At 53.9% G+C, this 24416-nt stretch overlaps 1 protein-coding gene across 6 annotated transcripts in view; it reads left to right on the forward strand.

Moving 5' to 3' along the window:
• Positions 1-273: 273 nt before the first annotated feature.
• Positions 274-24416, forward strand: part of LOC117649850 (retinitis pigmentosa 1-like 1 protein) — a 50956-nt gene continuing 26813 nt past the window's right edge. For 2 of the 6 annotated variants that reach the window (XM_034393007.1, XM_034393008.1), the window contains exons 1-5: positions 275-674; positions 17963-18051; positions 21393-21732; positions 22932-23027; positions 24264-24332. In XM_034393007.1, coding sequence (XP_034248898.1) covers positions 502-674; positions 17963-18051; positions 21393-21732; positions 22932-23027; positions 24264-24332 — 767 coding nt within the window. In that variant the 5' untranslated portion in view covers positions 275-501. Of the gene's footprint in view, positions 675-16101; positions 16249-16366; positions 16389-17962; positions 18052-21392; positions 21733-22931; positions 23028-24263; positions 24333-24416 lie in introns of those variants that run through there. The other 4 variants (XM_034393009.1, XM_034393005.1, XM_034393010.1 and 1 more) reach the window with 4 other exon arrangements.

A 24416-nucleotide genomic window follows, 5' to 3' on the forward strand; every position in this document is an offset into this window, starting at 1 on the left:
CCGCCCGTCCGTCAGCCATCCACCGGTCTGCCTGCCTGTCCGCCGCCCCGCCGCTCCACTCCGAGCGCCGCTGTGCCGCTCGCACGTCGTAGCTCAGCAACCGGGACACGCGTGCTCGGCCCCCGCCCCCCCCCCTCCCCTCCCTCGTCGCCGGGCGACGCGGCCGCCCGCCCCGCCAGCAGCGAGCAGCGTGCCGAGCGAGCGCGGAGTACCGCGGAGTACAGTACAGAACGAGATCGCGCCCAGCGCAGCCGTGCCGCGTCGCGTCGCCAGAGCCTCCCAGCGGCCCGGGGCCCAGTACGTGCGACCCATCCCACCCGCCGCTGCCGCCGCTGCCGCCGCGTGTTCGCCGAGGACCTGTTGACTCGCCGTGCACCAGTGTGGCGTGAAGAGGACCGCTCAACCAGTGTCCGATAAAGCAGGCGAAGCGTGCGAAGCAGGCACCCCTAGGCCGCCCCGTCGTCGCGTCGCCGCTCCGGACCGCGAGTTGAAAACAAGTGCATGCCGGCCGCCGTGCCGCGGCCGCCTCCGCCGCGCCGTGTGTACAGTGCCGCGAGTGACTCACTGCCGTTAAATTGTTTCTGGGAAACACCCCCGCCGGCGTGGAGGCCGGACAGGCGCACCAACAACAGAATCTACGTCAACAACGAGGGCAGCCGGCGGTGTTGGGAACGGTGAGTGAGGCAGGCTGGCGTTGGCGGCGTTGGTGCTGTTGGTGTTGTTATCACGTTATCACTGGCGTGCCTGTCTGCCGTACTGGCGTTATCGCGCGGCGGAATTAGAATGATCGCGGCGTGGCGCGGCGACGCTGTCAACAAGCTGGTGGTCGCAGTGTACCGCCAACTCGGCGCGGCGCGGCTTGGCGCGGCGGCCAGACCCACACACAAAGTTTGGGTCTCTGTGCTTTGCCGGGTTTCCGTCCGAGGGCGTGCCGCAGGCGTGTCGCAGGCGTGCCGACGTGTTGCGGGTTTGCTTATCCGGCTGAGCTGGACGCGCGGGCCGGCCGCGGGTCCTCTGCTGGCCAATAGGACAAACTGACCCCTGCCCCTATGTCTGCCTGAAAGCTAGGCAAAAAGCCACACGCCCCTCTCTGTTAGTAGGCTCGAATGGCCTGACAGGCTGACTTGCCTATTCGACTAAGCGAATTGCCTTGAGTGAATGAGACGTTTTTCTGTGGTGCGGCCGCTGGAGCCAGAGCATGCCGGCAGGGTTGACGGTGACACACACGGTCAACACAGTGGCAGCGGCCCTTCCCAGCAGTCAAGTCCCTTCACTGAAGTGTGGCGACTCGCGACTCGCGCCAAGGCGTCTGCTGTGGGATTCGCAGTGGACGCTGTGCGTTGCGAATCGGGCCTAGCCCTGACCTTGTCTATGGCCCCCTGTTTTGTTGGCAGGACGACTTAAACGTGACACAGAAGGTGTGTGAAAAGCACACAGCCCCTCCCCGTACTCTGAGAAGCTAGCTCTTGAGATAATAGGAAACATAAATACTCTCGCAATGAGATAAATCGCTCCGTGAGATCGTCATCCACTCCCTGATAGCCCTCTCCGTGGGGTTGCGAGACCCGGTGAGACGGTGGCATGCCAAACATCTTCGACACGGTCCCTCTCGCTTCTCTTTTCGGCATGTTTTTGAAAATGAAATTCCTCTGGAGGGAGGACAGTGATGGATATCCGCCTCACAAACGAAGGTGCGCTTCATCACTCCAGACAGACGCAGACAGACGCCGCGCCGCGGGTTTGCGGATCAGTGTCTCAGCAGGGCGTGCGACGTGACCCACATTGCTACGCCGGCAGAAAGGTCCTCGCTACGAACCACGTGATACCATACGCGCCAGATGATCATCTCTGCGATGCCACGGGGCGGAGGGAAGCTGCGCGAACAAAAACAGAAAGTTTGATGAGCGCACTGGGACCAGCACCGAATTAGCACGATGCGCACTGAAGTCCTTCTGGTCTCACACCCCATCCATCTTTTAATTTTGGTCAGGGTTGGGTTCTTATTTCGTCAATTTCATCGATCGCCCTCACAGCGTTGGCCCAGGTGATCACAGTGTACTGAAGATAAGGGGTCTATCTGAAGTGCGGAGTATTCGGCTGTCTCAGACTGCCGCCTCCCCTCCACGTATTCCCCGTGTGACCTTGGAACGACTTTCATTGAATCGAGCCGTGCGAGACGACGCCTCAGCATCACCCTGGAGCCACGGCCCATGGCCCACGGCCCATGGGTATTCATGAGCCGGCGGCAAAGATGTGGCTGGAATATTCTTTCACTTGCCACCCAAGTGTGTGACAGTTTTTTCCGCTACGGTCGTTTGACAGGCGAGCTTCTCTGGTGCGGTGACTGCACATTTTACATAGGAGAAACCCAAAAAAGGTGTCTCTGGTCTCCGAAAAACTACCCGTTGGAAAACAGAATCTGGTAGGGAGAGTGTGCGGTTATGGCCGTGGTCGCTTCACGCCCACAGGATTCCCTCGTCGTTTTACACGCTTGTGCCTCTGTCCCATCAACCGCCCCTTTGTGTGCGTGGCGCCGGGTATGCGTTTCAGGGTGCGCCCTGTGCACCCTGTTCGCCGCGTTCGACATTAGCCCTTGAGTCCTGCCGGTGCCGCTGCAGCTTGTCCCGTTGGCCCCACCGAATGCAAGGCTGGTGCAGCAGGGCGCTGGTGCAGCTCGGTGCACACGCACGCTCCACGTGCTCGCCGTGTTGTGCGTTCCGACGGCATGCCGGGCTCAAAGCTAGCCTTTCCACCGCCGGTGCCGAGAGCTGCTGCGCACCCCCTGCCACCCTGTCGGCCGTCTCTCGGCGCCAGGCAAGGAAAAAAAAATATATCCGCTTGGAAATATCGTGTTATATAATGAAACTGAAAAAGCTCCGGCGCAGCGAGCTGGCAGAAACTTGATTGGAGCTGTGTGCTTGTGTGGCTTGTGTCGTAGCCGCAGAAATTTTTCTCGCTTATTACTTTTTGAATTAATCTCTTTTCCGCCGTGATGCTGCTGACCGGCACGGTGTGCTCCTTTTTCGTACTTTATTGCCGCTCTTTGCACAGCCGGTCGTAGCCGGTAGTCAAATATGTGGTGGTTTTTTTTATTGCACAATGTGTGATTCAGACTGGGGCATGCAGCCGCGCTATCATATCTCTGCCTCTGCGCTTCCGGCCTTGCAGAGCCTTGCAGAGTCCGCCAGGACGCTGTTCAAGGCTTCGAGCATTTCTCGAGATTTCTTTTGCAATCTGAGAATTAGGGCAGCCTGTTATAGCAGAGGCGGCATACGCTACGTGAATAATGAAAGGACAGGCCTGTGGTGGAGGGGGGGGGGGGCACGGGGGCGTCGGTCACAGGGGGTATAAACCCCTCCCCCTCTTTCTCCCCCAAGGTCCTTGAACGGGGCAACACCGAGGTTGGCTACACCATGGCGACGCCTGAGGCAATTGGAAACACGTCCCATAATAAGGTTATGCCAAAGACCCTCCCCCTCCCCCGCCCCCACACCATCATTCTCGCCCTTTCCAAATTTTTGCTCACGCGTCTTCTGTTGCGTAATTATGGCGCGATCTTAATTAAAGTGGCGGTCCACACAAAGCAGTGGGGCAGCGAGGCCGCTCGGCAGGTGGAGCTGGAGCCCCTCGACAGAGAGGCGTCCCCCCCCTTACCAAACCGAAATCATCCGAAACTGGCCGAGGACACATCCAAAGCTGTCCGACTGGCCCAGGACAGTCCGTTTTCTGTCCGGGACTCGACTTTTCGAGTCCGAATCCGGGGACAGGCGAAGCGGACAGCCCGATTATTTGCCGAAGGCTGTCGGAGAGTCCGAATCTGTCCGACGGTCTGTCCGATACAGTCCGGATGCAGGGGTGACCGGGATACACTCAATCTTGTTAGGACACGTTAGAACTTTTGAACATGTGACAATAACGGCGAGTAGACCGGTATTCTCTATCCTGGTTAGGCCTACTCTTGTTTGCCTCAGATTCCTAGAATTTGTAGCGAATAATTCCAAAGGGATTGTTTGCCTCGCGGGAAAACCCCCGCCGCACGCGGGTCGCACGAGGGGACGGGTTACCCCGGCGGGACGCCTCTAACCCGCCTATACCTGCGCAGATTGCACAGGTAAAGTGGTACAAACACAGTGTCAGCAGACAGCACGCTGTATTAGAACACACATTTATTTTGCAAAAAAAGCAGCGTCAAACTGTAACATGCAGAGCAGCATGTTAAAATATTACTCGTTCAATACGGTAATGCCCTAAATCTGTTGATGCATGACAGCAAAGAAATTTTCCATGAATATATATTTTTTTCACATAGTGGGTATGACCAAAGCCGCTCAAATTTTGCAAGATCTTATTTAAAATATGTGACCCGCTATGTCGAATCCCGCTATTCAGGTGATTCAGACAAGATGCGCGTCGAAAACCGCACCCTTCTAGCTTGCATAGCGCGCGGTGCGCTCGCCAGAGAGGAGGAAGGAGCGCTGCGCGCTGCGCCGCGCCGGTGAAGAGGCTCGTCTGCGGGCCCGGCCCTCATGTTTCAGGTTAGCGCAGTGGTCAGCGACGTCGACAGCAAGCAGCGAGGAAAGTCCAAAGGAGAGGGGCCCGGGAACGAATCCAGCCACAGTAGTCCCACCTCGGCCAACGCCAGTTTCTTTTTTTTCCGGACTCGTATCGGACGGCCCGGAACGAGCCCGACCAGCCCTGTCGGACTCCCCGAAATCCTCCTGATTGTGGTACTTTTCGACCGATTCCCGGCAAGTCCGGGAAAGATTTCGGAACTGTCCGGCGGGGACTGACGGACTGTCCTCCGGAAAATTTCGGATCGTCCGATCGGACACATTTCGGAACCTTCTCCGTTTTATAAGGGCCTCCCCCGCTTTTTCCGACCCCCGCCACGCACGCTTTTCAAGTCGCCTCCTGCGTCAACCCGGAGAAAATTATCGGTACACAAAGTTGCGTTCCGCTCCTCTCCATCCCGACCGTAGCCGAACTCCGAGGTAAGTCCAGAAGACTGGGGACGCACTCAGAAAAAACATCGACCCAAACTGACCCAAATTATTGCAGCAAATTCATTTGATTTCAATTTTGTCGACTTTATACTTCCGAGTGAAGGGCCTTAATAATCGTGGGCTGCAAGGTATCCACTAGGGCACACTAACAATATTACGCCACATGCGTCGGATGACAGTGTAGTTTTTTTTTAACTGAGAAACCACGACACGCGGCTTGGGCGTTATATAAAACCCGTATTTGCTTGGGCAAGCCCCCCGGGCGAGCCCCCCGAGCGAGCCCCCCCTCGCGGGCGGGCGAGTTCCAGGCGAGTCCCCCGCGGGACAGAAGCTCCAAAACAACAACGCGAAAGCCTCCTCGACCACCCTCCTCCCCCGTCCCTCGGGAAGGGCTACCTTGACGCCGACCGACGACCGGCGGCGGTTCGGTTTCTCATTAGGATCGTCCAGCCGGTGTGGCCACGGGCCCACGGGTCCACGGGTCCACGGGCTCCACCACGGAATACGCCAGCGTGGCCGGACCGTGCGCAGGAGAATGGGAAGCAATATGATCTCGCCGTGGTCCCCGGCAAGGTCCCCGGCGGGGACGGGACAAGCCGCCCCACCCCGCCCCACGCACTGGCCCCCGGAGGCAGCCTGGGCAGCACGGCAAGCAGGCTAGGGTGGCTTTTGTGTTCGGTGTCTTGTTTTGTGCCCGACGTCCCACGAGTCCCAAGACATCGCCAGTGACCCCTAGGCAGCCGAAGGAAGCCGAAGGAAGCCGAAGGAAGCCGAAGGAAGCCGAAGGAAGCCGAAGGAAGCCGAAGGAAGCCGAAGGCGCTCGCGAAAGAAACCACCCTTGCTGGTCACAATAACTGCCCTGAGAAGAATGGAGGTCCATTTGGAAATACGAGACCCGGTCAGACCATCCACCTAATTGAACGGGCAGTTGCAGATGGAACATTCTAGTTATGGCATACATCCAGTTACATCTACAGTAGCATATTTGATCCTTGACTAGTTGACTAGTAGGCTTGACTAGTAGACGACGGCCAAACCGGACCGGTGTGTCTCATCACCAAATCGAAATCATAACTCAAGTTCGTTATTCCTCTCTAAATATTGCATAATGAGCCCAAAGAAGTGCTGTTAGCTCGGGTGATGCCCGAAAAATAAGGACCTGAATCAAAGCGGGTATGGGCAGGGACGCCGTTGAAAATATTTTCTTTTGTCTTCGTCCACAGTTTGTTCCGGAACTCTTGTCTTATGGTGCAGCGAACACCGCCCCGCGAAGAGAACGGCAAATTTGCCGTCCGCGCTTAGCGCCTCTCGGCCCACTCGGCCCGGAAGCCGCTACACTCGCAGATTTGGTGCCAAACACAGTTCACGTCGTGGCGGTGCGTTGCCGTTATTGACTTGCCCCGCGGCCCCGCAGCCCCTCGGCCCCGCGGCCCTAGACTCGGCCTGAGTCGCCGGGCGGTAGGGCAGCACAACCTGGCGGACAAGTTCGTTATACAGTCTGATGGGCCGGCTCCACCGGGGCGCACCGCACCGCCCAGCACCGCACAGCGCCGCCCGTCCGTCGGCCGGCCGCGTCGGAGCCGCGCTGTGACGCGGAAATGGGATATTACGGTGGGCGGGCATCCGAAGTTAAGGAAATGGGAAATCACACTGCAGTGGGGGGTGCGGACCGCAGACTGCGCGGCGCCCCTACGGAGGGCGGCGGAGAACGTTATCGAGTTTGCTTTTATTTTTTGCTCTCCTCGTTAGAAGAAACCCCCTCCGCGATGTGCTGCTGCAATGCTACTGCATATGGATTCTTGATTCAGAGTGTGGAACTCAAATCTTGTTTGAGATGTATTTTTTGCAGACCAAACACAGTTTAAAACTTTTGAAAACTGTGTCTATGACTTAATGAAAACACGAAAAATCCTGATCGTTCCTCGTTCATTTCAGTCAATAAGCAATCTCTTTCAGGATTTTTTTTAAATGTTTTATGGGTCGTTAACTCCAGCGGCACTCACCAGACATTGGATTACGGTGGCCTGTGGGGGAGTGAGCTGCCTCCTTAAACTGGCCAGAATTTCCAGGCCTTCCCTGACAGTACGGTCCCGCTATTATGTAGTAGGGGCTGCATGTCGGGCCGTCACTGTGTCCCAGTGGCCGGCCGAGCCTCCAGCACGGCTGGGGGCACGACCAGGACGGCCCACCGCAGTCACGTCTGGCCATCGACAGGCACTAGAGTGCTTGCGGAGAACTTGCCTTTTGGGACCCAGTCCAAAAAAACCATGGGGCATCCCATGAGCCATGGCGGTGCATGGGATGCCATGGGCCGATTCTTTCCATGGGAACGATTCCCCGTGATTTTTGGAACAACTTCTCATGATGTCTTGCGACTCATGGGGAAAGGTACCATGGAGTCTGAGTCATGGGAAGCACTTCCTTGCCTTGGCAGAGTCCCTTGTGAGTACAAAGTGATGAGATCAGTGCCTGATTTGGATTTAACCATGTCACAGGTGAACTGTCACCCCCTAAACTTTTGACGCTACATCCGATTTTGCAATCATATTTTGTCTGGAGGGCACCGTTGACATGATATGACCTATAATTGAAAATTAGGCGGAGACTTCAACGCACGAGCAGGACTGCCTTCCCATGAGAAGTCCGAACCCATGGAAAAGTTCACATCATGGGGAAGGTCCTCCCATGGTGCTAGGCCTGCACCATGGGAAACGACCTCCATTTTGCATGGCATGCCGCTTGTCCATGGTGCTGAACCGCAGTCTCATGGGATTTCAGTGCGCTGTCATGGGATTTGTGTCATGGGATCCCATGCAATCCATGGTTTTTTGGGACTGGGGAATGCCAGCTGTTTGTGGAGGTGCTACTGCGAGCGACTCGACTGTGGCCACGTAGTCCAGGCTCACCCTCAAAGAGGCCGGGGTGGCCACACAGTGCAAGGCCACACTGGAGGGCCCGCGTGCAGGGTCTTGCTGGCTCACATATGCACTGTTTCCAAAAAAACATTGCCGAAGTTTACCAGAGATTTATTAAGAATTACAAAAAATTTCGAAACCTCAAATTTTTGTTATTTTGAATGAGCTAACAACAAAGACAGTACAAAAAACGTTAACGCGAACACTCATATGTCGGAAACCACTTGTGTTGAGTATCATTTTCGTTGTTTCAGCGCGAGAATGCACAATTTGGTGGCTAATCACGTGAATACTCAACACCCGTAGTTGATACACTGTGCAATGCGCAGGAGTACACTCTAAAATGTAGGGTGCCCAGTAACTGGGCGCCTTTGTCGCCCGCCCCACTTTTTAGGGTGCCAAATGTCGCCCAGTTTCTGGGCACCTTTGTCGCCCAGTCTCGGGGTGGACAAATCATACAGTAACCGGCCCTCTCCCAGGGTAGAACATGTTCAGGTGTCTAGTTCCTGGGCGACTGAGGTGCCTAGATTCTGGGCACCTTGGCACCTCAGTCGCTGCTGGTCCATGGGTGGAGGCAGGTTCCTTAATGGTTTGTCCACCTCGAGACTGGGCGACAAAGGTGCCCAGAAACTGGGCGACATTTGGCTCCCTAAAAAGTGGGGCGGGCGACAAAGGCGCCCAGTTACTGGGCACCCTACGTTTAGAGTGTACCAGCCTCCTTTCGAGATTTTCCCTCTTTGGCGCGATCTGCATGCTGAACACGAGCGACGGCCGCTGATCCCCACGGGGCCGGACGCCGGGCGGACGCCGTGCGGACGGGCCCTGCCCGGCTGCCAGCTCGAGATCCAGCTCGAGCGCCAGCTCGAGAGCCAGAGCCAGCTCCTGCCTCTGGCGAAGAGGCGACTCGGCGCTCGCTCAGGCCTGCAAATATTTACTCTCGCGCCGAGCGTGAAGCGTGAAGGCCGGGAACGCTGCGAGCTGCTACAACCGAGCCGCACCGGGCGGCCGAGGGCGGCGCCGCGCCGCGACGTGGCGCAGTCGTATTATGCTGTCATGAGTTTTTCAGTTGCGGGATGCCCCTATTCTCCCCATCTGCGGAATCATTGCGCGTGGAGGCCCCCCCCCTTTTTTCCCCGCCACGGTTTACCCACACGAGTGCGAGGGGGGCGGAGCGGAGCCTTTCTCGGCCTCCTCGCTCTCACGGGGATTACGCCTGGATATTTACAGGGGTTGCCTGGTGAGATCACTCGTTTGTTTTGTTTTCCGACCTCAAAGACTTCTAAAGGATTCTCTCTCTTAACCTAACCTAGCAAAATCCTCTCTTCTTTTTTGATTCTAAAAGTAAAAGGCGCCTCAATTTTCAGCATAAAAACACATGCAGAAACAATGTTTCCATTTCGAAGGTGTAGTACAAAAATACCTCATTGAAGCACGAAGCCGCCGGAAATTCCTAAGGAAGCTTCGGAGCGCGTTTTCGGCATTCTCCTATTTGATTTTAACGGTCTTGTGCTGCCTCAGGCGGGTGGCTGCACGCCCGCTGCTGACTCGCCCCTTCCAGATGACTGCGTGCCAGACCGGAGTATCTAGCCTCGCGCCCAGTAATCTTCGTCCCGTGGGACACAAGCCGCTCCTTTCGAGTGCACTTCTTCAGTGCTCGTTACACGAAAATCCAGCGCAAGGCGCACGGTAAAAACGGTACCTGGTTTTCCCAGGAAGCCAATGGTAGAGGCATAGGCGATTTCCAGGGAATTCCTGGGAAAACCAGGAACCGTTTTTACCGTGCGTGCGCGCGTTCGTTCCGGATTTATGCTGTTGTTTGTTTCCCTTCAGTTGGGAAGAAACCGGGCGTGGGTGGCAGAGACAGACTGCACGTGTTTTTACCTCTGATGGGAAAAGCCACCTGCTGTTGTCTGAGAAAACAGACTGTCGGGAAGGGCTGGATTTCAGTGGCCTCATCCCATCGCGGCCCTTAGGAGTGGGTGGGGCCCGGGGTCGCATTGGAAAGTTTCAACTAATAACCCAGCGCATGTAATGGGAACGTGCGAAACTGTGTCGTGGCCAGCTGGCCTGGCAGGGCGTTTGGCGGTCTTATTTGATTGAGCTAATACACTCCGGATAGCATAAACTAAGGTGAGTTATATCACGCGCCATTCTCTGGCCGCAGTGCAAAGGACTGTCTCTGCATTTTGTTGACTGCACCCTAGGGATTACTAAACGAGTCTCCCTCCGCCTGCACAAGGTGACAGATTCGGGCGGAAAAGTTGATGACTGCCCCCAAGCTCTCCCCTGCGATAGGGTACTTTCGTAGAATCCTGAACCGGAAGCAAGCAGACCAGCAGGCCAAATTGGCCTGATAACTCTCTTCGGATCCAAAACTTAGCCGAGCTGTACAATATTGCTCGGAAACACAATCCATGCAAACAAGTATCAAACGACTGTTTTTTCAAGTGTGGCCGATACCTTTGACGAACGTCTCTTTCCCATGTCAAGTTTGGATCTATTTCCGCCAACATGGCGTCTCTGTGCTTCCGGCTCAGGGATCTACGAAAGTACCCTATTTGGCAACGCAATTTCCTTGGGCTGGAAGTCCCTGATTGAGTTAGAGGTTGTCGGCGTCGGTTAGCGCGCCGCGGAGCGACGCGGAGCGCGACAGGTCTCGAGGTGCAGTCTCTAGTGTAGAGGCAGCTTGTCTCTCACAGCCCCTTCGCGCGTCCGCTCCGACGCAGCTAGTCCGGGATCCTTAACCGCTTTTGCTCGGCCCCGCACTGACCGCGGCCTTGCGTAGCTGGCGTAGCCTGGCTGCCGCGCACCGCCTTGCCAGGCTCACTGCCTGCCTGGCTGCGGCCTGGCCGCCCTGCCACGACCCAAGCAGGACTTGCCCCCAGTTGCGTATTTCTGCCTCGCGGCAGGATGACTAATGTTTACACGGCGAATGCTAAATCGGTGAGACACATCAGTACCACCAGCACAGACCGCGGCCTTTTGCATTTTACAGTTTCCTCCTCTCGCACAAAGGTCCGCACGCTGATTTTTCTTCGCTCTGCTTTCTGTTTCCCATGAGCAACATATTTATTCGAAACATATTTTTAGGCGAAGCAAGCAATGATTTTTGGAACCAGGCAGTGCGTAGTCCTATGGCCGAACAAAGACCATGAACCTTTTCCAGCGAGGTAATTCTGACCTCGCGGCGCCGTGCTGTCCAGCCGCTTGACGCTCCGATTGCTCGGGGTAGGGGGGAGGGGGGGAGGGGGTCGCAACTTGTGATTAATGAAAGGCCGATTTCCAGGCGTCCATTCATCGATCTCCGTCGCAATTAATTAAAGAAAAGTAATGCAGTAAAGACCTGGAAAGGTGCTAATTGTCCCATCACCCTATGCACGCCCCAGAGACACTGCTTTGGAAAGCGCCTGTGGCGAGTTTTGGGGACGATCGGGTGGACTGGGTCACAACATCTCCAAATGCAGAGAGTTTTTTTTTTTAATAATCTGCAGGAATCTCGTGCCTCCCTCCTAAATCCCAATTTAGTCGGGCAAAGAAAGGAGTGGGAGCTGTTCATTATTTTCCAAACAGAATACACTCGCTTCGGCACGGTAAAAACAGCGATCTGGTTACCGTTCGGTATGTCCCCGGCGTTTTTGCGCTGTGTGCGTTGTCGGTGGCCGGTGCGCGCCCGGACGCTTGTTTGTTGTTTTCTCGTCACGGTCCGGCCAAAAAAGGAACCGTGAGGAATCCAATATTCATATTCCACCCGACCCCGTGAGAGTGCTGCGCAGCGCTGAGCGTTGATATGTTGACTCGACTGATTACGCTTCTGCTGCGAGGTTCTGCGCGGCGCGCGTCGCACGTCACCCCGGCGTCACTCTGTCTCCCTCGCACCCACTCCGAAAGGCCACGGGAGTGCGACAGAGACAGGCAGCTGAAATCAGCGCTCGGGTTGAGCATTTTGGCCCCGTGCTTCCGATTGCTAATTGGTCGCATCGGAAGCACACTAGACGGGGTCCGGGGTGCTGTCGAGAAACAAAGGCACATCCCAACGCATGAGCCAGGTCCACCCCTCCCCTCCCCAGGTCATCGGTCGGCTGCACCACAGGTGGTGGCAGCGGCACAGCATGTAGCAGAGCAGCAGAGCGCACGGGGTGCCGAAACGGGCAAGTGTGTCAAGGTGAGGCCGCCAGTGACGCCAGATCCTTCAGCCCGCGCAGTGCGGTCGGTGTGGCGGCACGTGGCAGGCCGTTGGGCAGGCCGTTGGGCAGCCCCACTGCCTCCTCAATAAAGGACTGGGTCAAATCGAACCCGGCTGCCATTTTATTAATGCCGACCCATTACAAATCAATGGAATCTGAACTGTTTTTGAGTTGGTTGCGAGGTCCTGGGGTGACAAGAATTTCCCCGTTTCATTTTTTTCTGAAACTCCTATACGCCGATTGCCAAATTAACCCGAACATCCCATTTGAAAGGTTTTGCCATCTGTTGAGTTTTTTGATTTGACCTTAATTCTGTTTTTGGTTTTTGATGTTTTTCTTTTTACTTTCTTTTAATTTTTTCCTGCAAGGCCCAAAAAGGCCAGCGTACCAACATCGGCAATCGTTGGCGCCAAATATGCAAACCCCTTGATGCCAATCTTGATCCTGATGTCGCGCTACCAATTTTATGTCCCAACCGCTTATGGAAGTTCCTTGTGTATCGGGACCTATTCTAAATTAATTGATTTTTAGCGATTTTTTGAATTTTATTTTCATGAGTTGTTAAAAACTCATTTTGATTTTTTACAAAGTTACCGACAAGATTGATTTTCTTCACCGATTGATTTTTTGATTTTTTATTATGTGGTCTTTTAGTTGAATTGATTTTTTGCGGCTGATTTTTCAGTACCCCCCTCGCTTGGCTTTGAGCCGCTTTCGCATTTAGTTTTGTTTCTGTGCGTATCGCCCCGTAAAGGTCCCCCATGAAGGCGCGGACCACAGCGGCGGGGGTGCCTTTAATTCGGTGGGGCCTCGGGGTCGACTCGTCTCGACGGTGGGGCCCCGGGAGGGGAGATGCATCCGTGGCAATTGCCAAATAATGCAGACTACGTCCATTGACTGTCCAATCTTGGTCCTGATGCTCGCCCACAAATTTTTTATGTCGAACCTGCAAAGGAAGAATTCCATTTGGTCGGAACAAACAAAAAAAAAGGATGAACGCGATAGGGAAAGCATTTGTCATGGCGTGTCAACCGACAACTCATCCGGATCCACGATAAAGTCCCTACCGACAAGACAATCCTCTCAACCGCACTGACCGCCTTTTATTACCCCGTGGTCTTTTAGTGAAAGATTTCACGGCTGATGCTGTACTCCAGCTTGACAAGCTTGAGCGCGCTTGCGCATCTGTTTGTGTTTTTGTGCGTGTCGCGCGTGAAAGGTGGGATGGATGGCGCTGGACCGCCGGCGGCGGAGGCGGTTTAGGTCGGTGGGGCCTCGGGGGAGCGGTGCTCGAGCGGTGTGGGCCCGGGAGGGGAGAGGGGTGGGGGCTGAGGAGGCTCCACTAGAACGCTGCGCGACGTTGATCCCCCTCTACCGGCGCGACGATGAAAAGATGCGGCGGCCAGGGACACGCCTTCATTGTGGCGTCCGGGCGGCAGCAGTAGAAGGTATTGGGGTTGGGGGTGGGAGGGGATGGGGACAGAGGGAAGGGGCGCGGGAACGCTGTCTGCGTTTGGACAGCGCCAATAATAACAGTGGCGTGTTTGACGTGACGCGAGTCGCGACTAAGTCGCCTCCACGTCAACTCGAGGAGTGCCCATCTGCCCCGAGATGGACTTAAGTTGAGAGGCTAATCCATTGTTGATTGGCGAGTGAGCCTCCAACTGAAGACGGAGTTGATTAAAAAGTGATAACGTGACCCGAAGTCAATTACCAACTTGGTGGAAGCAGGTGGACCAAGGGAAAGAGGGGATGCTACCATCCACTCGGCGTCGTGGGAATGAAAGTCGACGCCGGTGTCCGATTTTCTTCCTTTTTCGATTGCAGATAAGCTCAGTGCTGCCAGTCACGATTCTCGGACAGCTTCTGAGCCTTGCACCGCCAGGCTGTGGCCGTGCAATCCACGTCGGGGAGAGATTGCTTCCGAGTATCGCACTGCTTGCCGTGGATGCGGCGGCCTGATAGCACTTAGAGTTAATTGGGGTCAATTGCCAATTCGGGCATCGTTTGGTGGATCGAAATCAAAGCGCCTCTATTCCACGAATATGCGATACGTGAAGAAAACCCTCGTTGACATGACCCTTTGACTAATGAGGCTACATTGCTAGAGGACCTCACGGCATGCAATAAAGTTGGGAAAACGGAGCGCAGACCCCCGAAGGCCACTCCTCTCGGAGTTAATCTCTGCCAAGGCAGGAGCGGATTGCGCGGGACTGGCAAAGGGCTGCATGTAGACAACAGAGCAAGGCTTGTGTCACGACACTGATATGTCTCGCAAGATGAAATTCCTCCGGGCCAGCAAGCGGGCTCTAGCAAGCTGGCGCCGGGGGCGCGGAGGGGGGGGGGGGGCTGAGAAATAATTCCAAGCGAGCTTTCGTCGGTTCGTCTCTCTCGGGGCTGCCCTGGGAGTGCGAGAGTGATGGCTGATGCGTGGCGTGGCCCTGCGCTAAGCCCTTCACCCTTTGTGGGATGCCATCAGCCAGAGTGCCGATGGATGGCAATGCCTCTGTGGAGTGGCGGCCGTGCACGGCCGTGCGACCCCAGCGCTGTCACCATACGGCCGCGGCAAGAGCAGCCTCGGAGCGAGCCGAGTGCGGAGCATGGCGGCGCACTGCACGCTCTGACGTCACCACTGCGGGGCATTCCCTGCCGCCCGAGCCACTTCGGGAGCCACGCCGCGCTGCACTGTTGGAACCATGCGGGGCTCCGGAAGTTTCCTTCGGCTTTCCTGCGACTCGCCTGCGACTCGTCCGAAGTCATCGTTTGTAGTTTGCATTGCGGACGTTCCGCAACTAGTCGGCTTCAAGTTGGGGCTCGTGCGGCCCGGCTCGCCGTGTACAACGCGCGCAGGGACGGCCGCTGTGAGTGTACAGCCCTGCGGGCAAGGACGGCTCGAATTCCGTCCCCGTGTCCCAGGTGGGCAAATCGGAGGTCTTGGTTCCTGTGGTGTCTGAGGCTGCCAACTTGATCTTCTGGCAGGCTGCCGTCGCATAAAATATTCAAGCGGACAGACATCATGGACCGGAATGGTGTTGTGCCACGTTTAGGGATGGGCACTATATGCAAGCGCATATTTTGCATAATTTCTAAACTTATTTCAAATGGAAAAATTTTGATATGTTTGGAGTCCGGGTGCATTGCCTGGCACATTTATAAATCGCATAATGGTCGCATAATTGGCCACTTACGCATAATGCGCATAATTCACGCATTTTTCTCGCATAATTCACATTTCGAACCCAAAAAGCGCATTTTGCTGTTAATTGATTCCTAAGATTATTTCTTTTGGTCGGTTACCGTGTTTTTAGAAGTTTTAAAGCAGAAACACAAGTTAAAATTTGAATTTTTCGCGTGGTGCAGGTTGTCAGTGGAGGATGGTTGGCTGGTTGCGTTCCCACTGATCGAAGTTTTTAATATATTCACAATAAAAAATTTAAACTGTGACCATTTTGGTTTGTTTAAAAATTAACCCTTTTGATGCATTTTGCCCTCTGTTTCTATTTTTGCCCCTTTTTGCATTTTTTGCAGAAAAGAAGGATTTTTTGCGCATAAAAAGCGCATTTTTGGGCCATTTTAGTCGCATAAGTCCCGCATAATACCACAAAATTTTACCGCATAATCAGGTGTTTTTATTTGCATTAAGTGCCCATCCCTAGCCACGTTGTGCCAGTTCAATGTGAGGGTGGGCCTCGCACCGGCCATCAGTGCGCTGCTTCCCAGTTCCTGACATGAAATAACTATCGGTCAACACTCAATCAATTCCACTGGCAGGAAAATCCGGGAGCACTGCGAGTAGTTGTTTTTGTGTTAGTTGTCGAAATGCGTGATTGGTTCCATAGCAGGCTTCAGGTCGCAAGGCCCTGATTCAAATGCACTGCGAGATGCATTGCCCGGGTTCGGCGCTGGCTAGTCTGCGAGTCACGGTGGGAAGGGCTGTGACTCCGTGACGCACGCAGGCCTGTCGCCCAAAGATAAGCACGAGATATACTTGGACGGCCAGTCCCGATTCGGTTGTCTTGCTAGGTCCCACTCCCTCGAAAAGGGGCCTTGTTGTTTGTGTGGTTCATTTACTGTCGTTGAGAGCAGGAACATTTGTAACCATCCCGGTTTAGTTTTAATTATTTGTCACAAGTGAAGCGTTTTTGGGTAAGTGTATATTGCTCTCGGCATACGCATGATGCCAATGTGAAAAAGTGAGTGGATGTGGTACTGTCCTCAAACGAACGTGACACAATTCACGTTCCAACGAGCGTGACCTTACGTTCCTAGAACGAGAAAGAACATTGGTAGGTCAACTGGGAGGTAGGTCAACTGATCCATCCCGTTTATTTGGTGGACGCTTTCTTCTTTGGAGTTTTTTTTTCGTCCATGACCGCTGGATGCCCCCCAGTAATTGACTGAGCTTCGGTCGGGTCGAGAGCGACCTTCACGTGTACTCGGCCCTCTCTGCTCGGAGAGACTAGCAAATACGGTCCGATATGAAAATGCGGGCTGGCTGCACCCTCCGAATCATTCCAGAGAAATTGTCGATAAAATCAAAGAGGAAATAAGGATTGCTTGAACAAGGACGGGTAAGCTGGCAGGCCGATTGGGAAATCCACTTCCCGTCACTCCGCCTCTTTCACGCCAGACAGCGCCCAGGTGACACATTGCGCCTCGGGCGGGGCTGCTAACGCCTTGCAAGGGGTGGGGAGGTACAGACTCGGCGCTCAATGAAAATCCAAGTGTGAACAAACTCACACTTTGTTACTAAAAGTTTGCACTCAGTACAGTGTTCTTTGTGTGCAATCGGTACACTCTTAAGTTCCCATAGTTCTCCTTGGGTTGCAGGACTCCCAGAGGTGCCTGATTCGCCTGATTAGTTCGGGGCGCACTTCTGCTTGACGCGCAGGAAGACGGTTATGTTTGGAATGGCATTGCCAAAGAAAAGTTTTTAGTGAAAGGCAGATGCCCTGCAATACAGACCTCCCCTCTTACGAAAATTGCGCCAACGCTCTGGCTGCCGATCGGCTACACTCCAAATCCAGGGTGTCTAGAAACTATACGCCTTAGGCGTATGCCACAGAAATGGAACTGCCTTAAGGCGCCTTGATTCTACACGCCAAAGGCGTATACCCCATTGAGCACCTTTTGCAGATAGAAGTTAGCATGTGAACACCATTGGTCGAAGGAAAGGTGCGTGCATTGTACACACCCTGGATCATAGGCACTGAGCTCAACAGGACTCTAGGTGCGTTGAATGCAAACACCGCCCTTGGCCGAGGCCATGCCTACCGAGGCCTTAAAGGGTGTTTACATTCTACGCACCTTGAGTCCTGTTGAGCTCAGTGCCTATGATCCAGGGTGTGTACAATGCACGCACCTTTCCTTCGACCAATGGTGTTCACATGCTAATTTCTATCTGCAAAAGGTGCTCAATGGGGTATACGCCTTTGGCGTGTAGAATCAAGGCGCCTTAAGGCAGTTCCATTTCTGTGGCATGCGCCTAAGGCGTATAGTTTCTAGACACCCTGGATTTGGAGTGTGCTCAAAGAATCTGAGTAGAATAAGACTGGAGACGTCTTTCTTCCAGCCTTTTCTTTTTTTTTTTTCGTCCTCTGCCTCTGAAGAATTCTGATTGTTTTCCAGTTCCCTGGCACTTTGTTGTGCGAAACGGAAAAAAAGGCAATTGGCGATATCTGCCAATAGTGCCACCCCACGCGCGCCGTCTGTGTCTCGGTGACGCAGCCGTCAATGCGACCAGTGACAACAAATCGGGGCCCGAGGCAATTTTAGAACACGGCAGAGCAGACACAGATAGGGACATTTGGAATAGCGCAAAGAAAATACTGACCGTTTGATGTTTCCCTTTGCTTTGCAGGCTGAACAAGGGGCCCGCGCTGCTGGCCCATGAACCCACCACCACCGCTGCCATGAAGGAGATCACGCGAAAGCTGCTCAAGTACCTGGGTGAGTTCCGGCCGAGTTGACAGTGTCGACAGTTCTCCGCTCAGCACCTTCACTCAGAGTGAATGAGCGATAGACCTTCGCCAATTTTGGGGCGATCAAGGCCTAATGGCTTCAGCAACATTAGCGGGCCATCATCAATCATTTGGTGGTGGGCATCACTGTGGCGGACCCACAGCCAGCCTGGAGGGGCGGGGGCTATTCTGCTTGCGGCCTTTCACGCATGAGCTTCAAACACATTTCATGTCGGCCCAAAGCGGGCCTTCGAATGGATTGGAGCGGTGACAAGCGACAGCGTGGCCTTGCCTTGCCGTGTCAGCCACGAAGCCGCGCGCTGGTTCGATAATGTGACGTCTCTAAGAAGTGAACTATCCCTTCCGATGTCCTTTGGGTTAGATGTAAACGGTGCGACTTCTGTCAATACCTGAGGTCGGCGAAGAGGGTTAAGGTTTGAAGAACGAATGAAATGTGGTAGTTATAACTTTCAACAATGGATAGAAGGTGTTGGAAAAACTTTCAGCTGTGGGGAGTCTAGGTATAATGATCCTCACTTCACGCACGGGCGCACACACTCACACACACAAGCACGCGTGCGCGCAAGCCAACCCCCAATGACACTCCCTTTGGGACTGCGTATTTGGAACGCGCATTGGTTCGCTCTGCTCACGACGGGGCCGCCTCCACCGTCCCACCCCCCGGCAGACCGAAGGCCGGACTCAAGTCGAACCGCGGCCCGCATTGGGACCTGGCAGGCCCAGGGCCCTGGGCCCACATCGTGCAGACCCCCACGTGCGTGTGCAGCCAGTCCGAACTTGTATCGGCGTCCGCGGGTTGGAGTGGACGGGGACAATGTCGACGTGTCCTAAATGAACTCACGTATCTCCACCAGACTGATAGAACCATCGTATCTCCCGGACGTCGGTAGAACTACCGTACTCCGGCGGCGCCGATAGAAAAGACGCAATTCGGGAGATCTGAGAAGACTATTGTATCGCTTTTTCGGCCTGTTTTTAAGAGATTGAATTGAAAGGTTAAGTGTCACTAAAATAAGGAAAATGAAATGAGTTTGACGTCACTGTCAACCCATAATATTTCCTTTCATTTTCCAAAATTGTAAGACACAGTTAACCTTTCAATTCAATCTCTTAAAAACAGGCCGAAAAAGCGATACAATAGTCTTCCCAGATCTCCCGAATTACGTCTTTTCTATCGGCGCCGCCGGAGTACGGTAGTTCTACCGACGTCCGGGAAATACGATGGTTCTATCAGTCTGGTGGAGATACGTGAGTTCATTTAGGACACGTCGATGTACACACCCGAAGCCCGCAATCACCCCCAACCCCCCTCCCCCTTCCCGCCGCACTGTGCGAAAAAACCACAGTGAATCACTGAGAATGAAAAAGTCATGATCAATACCCAATTTTGGGCGAGGTTTACTTTCTCACCCAAATTTGGGCGAGGAATGTTTCCTCGCCCAATTTGGGCGAGGAAAGCTTCCTCGCCCAATTTTGAGTGAGGAAGGGTGTATCAGCTCCCTATATAGCACCATAGTATTATGACCCAAATTTGGGTGAGGAAACTTTCCTCACCCAAATTTGGGCGAGGAAAATTTCCTCACCCAAATTTGGGTAATAAAGAATTCCTCGCCCAAAATTTTAGTCATGATCATGACTCTTTCATTCTCAGTGATCCCGTTAATTTTTTTGCCGGGATTTACTGTAGTTCAGAACACAGGATTTACCGTGCCTGGCTACAGTATCTACTGTACCTGGTACAGGATATTCCGTACTCCACTCCTGTGGTACAGTAAATCCCGTACAAAGTACAGTAGATCCTGTTAAAAAAGTACAGTAAATCCTGTACTCTGAACTACAGTGACAGCTGTACTAATCACTACAGGATTTACCGTGATTTTTTCCCACAGTGCGTACCTGGCCCGGCCCGCCCCTACTACCCCCACGGCGGCGCCTATAAGCCGCTTAGGGGACGGCCCGCACGGCCCGGACGGCGAGGCGGAAGACTATTGATGGCGATCAGACCAGACAGACCGGTGGTGGCAGGAGAAATAAATCAGCGTCGCGAACGGCTGGAATCGGGAAGAAGTGAGGGAGGGACGGGGTTATTTTTGGTCAATCATGTCCAAACCTCAAACTTGTTCGCGTTCGTGAATGATGCTTCCCCGGAGCCCATCAAAACAGGCAAAGAAGTGCTCTTCGTGGTTTACAAATGTTCTCAAGAACAACTTCCACGAAAGGAAGTCGCGTCCCTTGCAGGGTGACACAAGCGCGTGATTTCTATTGCCCGCCGTCATGGGCTGATGTATGGATTGTTCCTTTTTTTCAGGACCAAGAATCCAAGTGGAGCTAACGCTCGCATGAAAAAAAAAAGAAAACCCTTGCCTTTTTTCTCGCGGTATATATCACATTCTCATAGTGGACCAGCAATAAAAGGACTCGCTGCTGCGTGCTTGCGCCCTGCCGGCGGGAAGGAAATTGCTCGCCTTTTTCTGCTTGTCGAGGTCGCGCGATGCTCGGCGACAGGCAGCAGGCAGGCAGGCAGGCAGAGAGAGAGAAAGATGCCAACACCGCGCTATAAATGTGCATCAGCAGCACTCGCTGCGCGAAGCTGCGCTGGAGTAGCGCGACTCGCAGCCGTTCGCTGCCGTTCCGGAACGCAGCAGGCCTCCGCCCTTCGCTCCCTTTCGCTCGCGTTCGCGTTCCGACGTTCCGCGTCGGGTGTGCTGTAAACTCGCGGATGACGAGGCCCTCGTGGATGCCGCACCGCCACGCGTCTCTCTCTCTCTCTCTCTCTCTCTCTCTCTCTCTCTCTCTCTCTCTCTCTCTCTCTCTATCCCTCCGTCTGTGTCTCTCCGCAGAGGTCTTGTGAGGGTGACAGAAACAGAGAGGAGGAGAGAGAGGGGGCGGGGGAGAGAGAGGAGGGGAGAGGGAGAGACAAAAAGAGAGGGGGCGGGGGGCGCCCTGCGCGGAACCAGCCCCGTGCCGCGCCAACTTGGCGCCCTTTTCCGCCCACCTCCGCCTACCCCGCCTGTTGCGGCGCGGGGCGCGGCGGGGCACTCTCCGCGACGTGTTGCGTTACAGCCGCTCGACTTGTCCTGCTGCACACGTCGTAGGGATACACCCAAAACAAACATGTCGTTTCTCGAACAAATAAATCGATCTCACTCGGATCGAAAAGATTCCTCACGGCAATCATTTTGTTTGCACGTTGACGGTTGCGAAAACGTTCGGTACCGCCGCGTTGTCTGCGTTACGGGTCGGTACACTGTTGTCCGATGGGAGTTTTGAGTGTGCTAACGCCTGGCACTGCCGCCTCACTGGTTCCAGTTTGGATGAAGCCGAGTAAGGAGAAGGACGCGGCTCGTCGAGGCACAGTGGCCGACCTGAGGAACGCCAAGAATGGCGGCAAGAAGAGGGACGACGGGGTGGGCGTCGTCCTCACCCCCGCCGTCAGCGCGGACATCGCCCCCGCCGACAACACCACCGCCGACAACGCCCCCGCCAACAACGCCACCGCCACCAAAAGCCCCGCCTCCAACGCCTCAATCGACATCGCCCCCGCCGCCAACGCCTCCGCCAACAACCCCCTCGCCAACAAGACCCCCGCCGCCGACGCCCCGGTCGACATCGCCGACAACGCCGCCGATATGAGCCCCGCCGCCATCCGGTAAGGACAAACCCTCCTAATTATGCGGAGTCTCTTGGACGGGAATAATTGCCGCTTCACTGCACTGGAAATTAAAGGGGGAGGCTGTGTGTGTCACGCCGCTGGGGCAGACACTGCAAAACACAAAATTGCAAAAATAATTTGTAACCATGTCGACGGAAATGATAGAACTATCGGTGCATTCCCGCCTGTTTCCGCGCGCCAGTCAGTCTCGAAAGCTGATTAGCCGGGGCTGGAACTATGCCGGCATGCCGCTCTGCAATGAATGCAATTTGGCCACGGACTCGCCTCGGCTGCCTCGGCCAGTGTCCGTTTGAATGCCAGTGTGGCGGCGGATGATTTCAGTCAGTCGGCAGCAGCGGTCTGAGGCGCCCACTGCCTCGGCGCAGACACACTGGCGGAACAATGGCATCACATTTATGCTGCGCCTGTACAGGCCTTGAGAGGGGCGAGAATTGAATTGTAGGACTTCGGCTAAATTTCCATGCTCTTCCGACGGCATTACCTTATAGCGCCCTGAAAGGGCGTAGTTTTTATGACTTTGTTTTACCAGTGCATCTTGGGCCCGATAGTACAATTTTAGTTTTCCCCCATCTCACTGCTTTCCAAAAACATACTTCTTAGATGAAAAAAATTTCAATTTTTCTCGTTTTCTTTAGAAGACCTTTCATGATTTTCTTTATTTTGCAGACTTTTCTGTTTGAAGGAAAAAATTTCTTGTGTCAAGATATTTTTTTCTTGCAAAAACCAAGAAAGTTAAAAAGCAAGAAATTTTTTTTTTTTTGCGGTGTGGCACCAGCTTAGTTCTGGAGAAAAGCCCCTCAAATTGTATGTGCCTGTTCTCCTAGAAACCCTCCGCGAGAGGCTGGCATTCAATGCGCAGTGGAGTGAGTGCGCTCGCTGCGACTCGCTGGCAGCAGTGCCAGAGCAGTGCCATGGCTCGGTAAAGCCATTATACGCGCAGCGTGCCGCTCGCCTCTCAGGCCAAGCGATTCCGTGCGTTCGGAAGGAGCTTTCCGTCCCGCCTTGGTTTTGCCCACATGCGGCCGCACGCGGCGAAACTCGTCGAATGCAGCGCAAAACTCGTCTCTGACCGTCGAAATCGGCTTTGGCTCTCAGAAACGCACCGACTTTCCATGCGCTTCCCCGCCGGAGCTCCCGCGGAGGGCTTCCTTACATCGTGACGGTGGATTTTGCAGGCTGGAGGGCGCCGCCGGAAGCCCGCCACGCCAGCAGCGCCAGCCACGCCAGCGGGAGGTGGAAGTCAACGACCGGCACGACAACGACCTCAACAAGTAAGTCGTATTTAGTGTTGGGAAGTTGGAAAAAAAACATGGAAAAATACGTTTTTTTCCTATGTTTTTTTCGTTTTTTTCCATGGCTATACTTTTCGTTTTTTTCCAATTTTGAAAATTTTCTAACTTTTGAGTGTTTTAACTAGGTTTTGTCTTTTTGTGATTGGGAAGTATTTAAATGAGAAACATCTTAATTTATCTAATACCCCAATTACCTCAAAAGCCCCTTAAGAGTGTATGGTGTGGGAACTAAAATTCTGAAAAATACGAATAAGGTTTTCAAGTATTGATGCAACAAGTATTGATGCAATTTTTAAATCGAGTTTGACATTGATCCCAGCAGTTTTTTGTGTTCTGATAGCGAAAATCACTTCTATTTCTACCCCTGGTCTAAAGTTCACTGAATATGAGCCCGTAAGATGGATATTTCGTCTACTCAAGCAAAGTCCAAAGTGCACAAACTATGTCAATTCGCATCGCTCAGCCACACTACGCGCCCAGACTAAACGGCACGTACCCCCAGTATAGACCAATCGGGAGAGACGTGTCATGAAGCGGGAACTTCAAACAACCCCAAACGTGGAAATGCCTTCAGGGCCCACGCAAAGAAGATATTGCGTGACATACATCGTCATATTTACCAAATACGAGCTTTTAGACACGATAATCTATTATCCAGTAATATTTTTAAACTAAATAACGCTTTTTTTAAATTTTTCATACTTTCCCATTTTTTCCGGAAAAAAACATGGAAAAGTATGTTTTTTTCCGGCTGATTTAATTTTTCCGGAAAAAAACCAACACTAGTCGTATTGATTGGGAGACGGTGCCCCCCCCCGGTCCACTCTCTTGTCAGATTACGTGCATGGACTTGACGGTTCATTGCTAATTAAACACGACTCTCGCATCAACTGGACAAATCCTGGGAGAATGAAAATAGGTTAAAATGACTCCATGCTTCGCCAGGGTGGCATTGAATGTGATGCACCCGTGCACACGAGTCCCTGGGGCTCCCAGGCAGCACCTGAAAAGTGGGAACCTCTTCCCAGGGTTGGCCTGAGACTCCCAGGTACTGGTTTTGCCGTGCCTCATTCAGTGTCGCATCGTTCTCCACGCCCCTTTCCGCGGTTAAGGGCCCAACTATCGCTGCACCCAAAAGGAGGACCACGGGGACCGGGTAACCCATATCCAGACTTTCTTGACTCCATGTTTTTTCTTCTTCTGGCTCCGTTGCAGCTTCAGCAGAAGCGACGTCGAGGATGAAGCTGCCATTTTGTCCAGGGACTTTCAGAAGCTCAATATCGGGTGAGTCAACCGCTCTGGCAGCCTTTGCAAACGCCCGTCAAAATGTGCAAACAGCCAGTGTTTAACGTCTAGAGGGAGAAAAGA

Source organism: Thrips palmi, unplaced genomic scaffold (genome assembly GCF_012932325.1).
Source record: "Thrips palmi isolate BJ-2018 unplaced genomic scaffold, TpBJ-2018v1 HiC_scaffold_4, whole genome shotgun sequence".
NCBI classification, from domain to species: domain Eukaryota; kingdom Metazoa; phylum Arthropoda; class Insecta; order Thysanoptera; family Thripidae; genus Thrips; species Thrips palmi.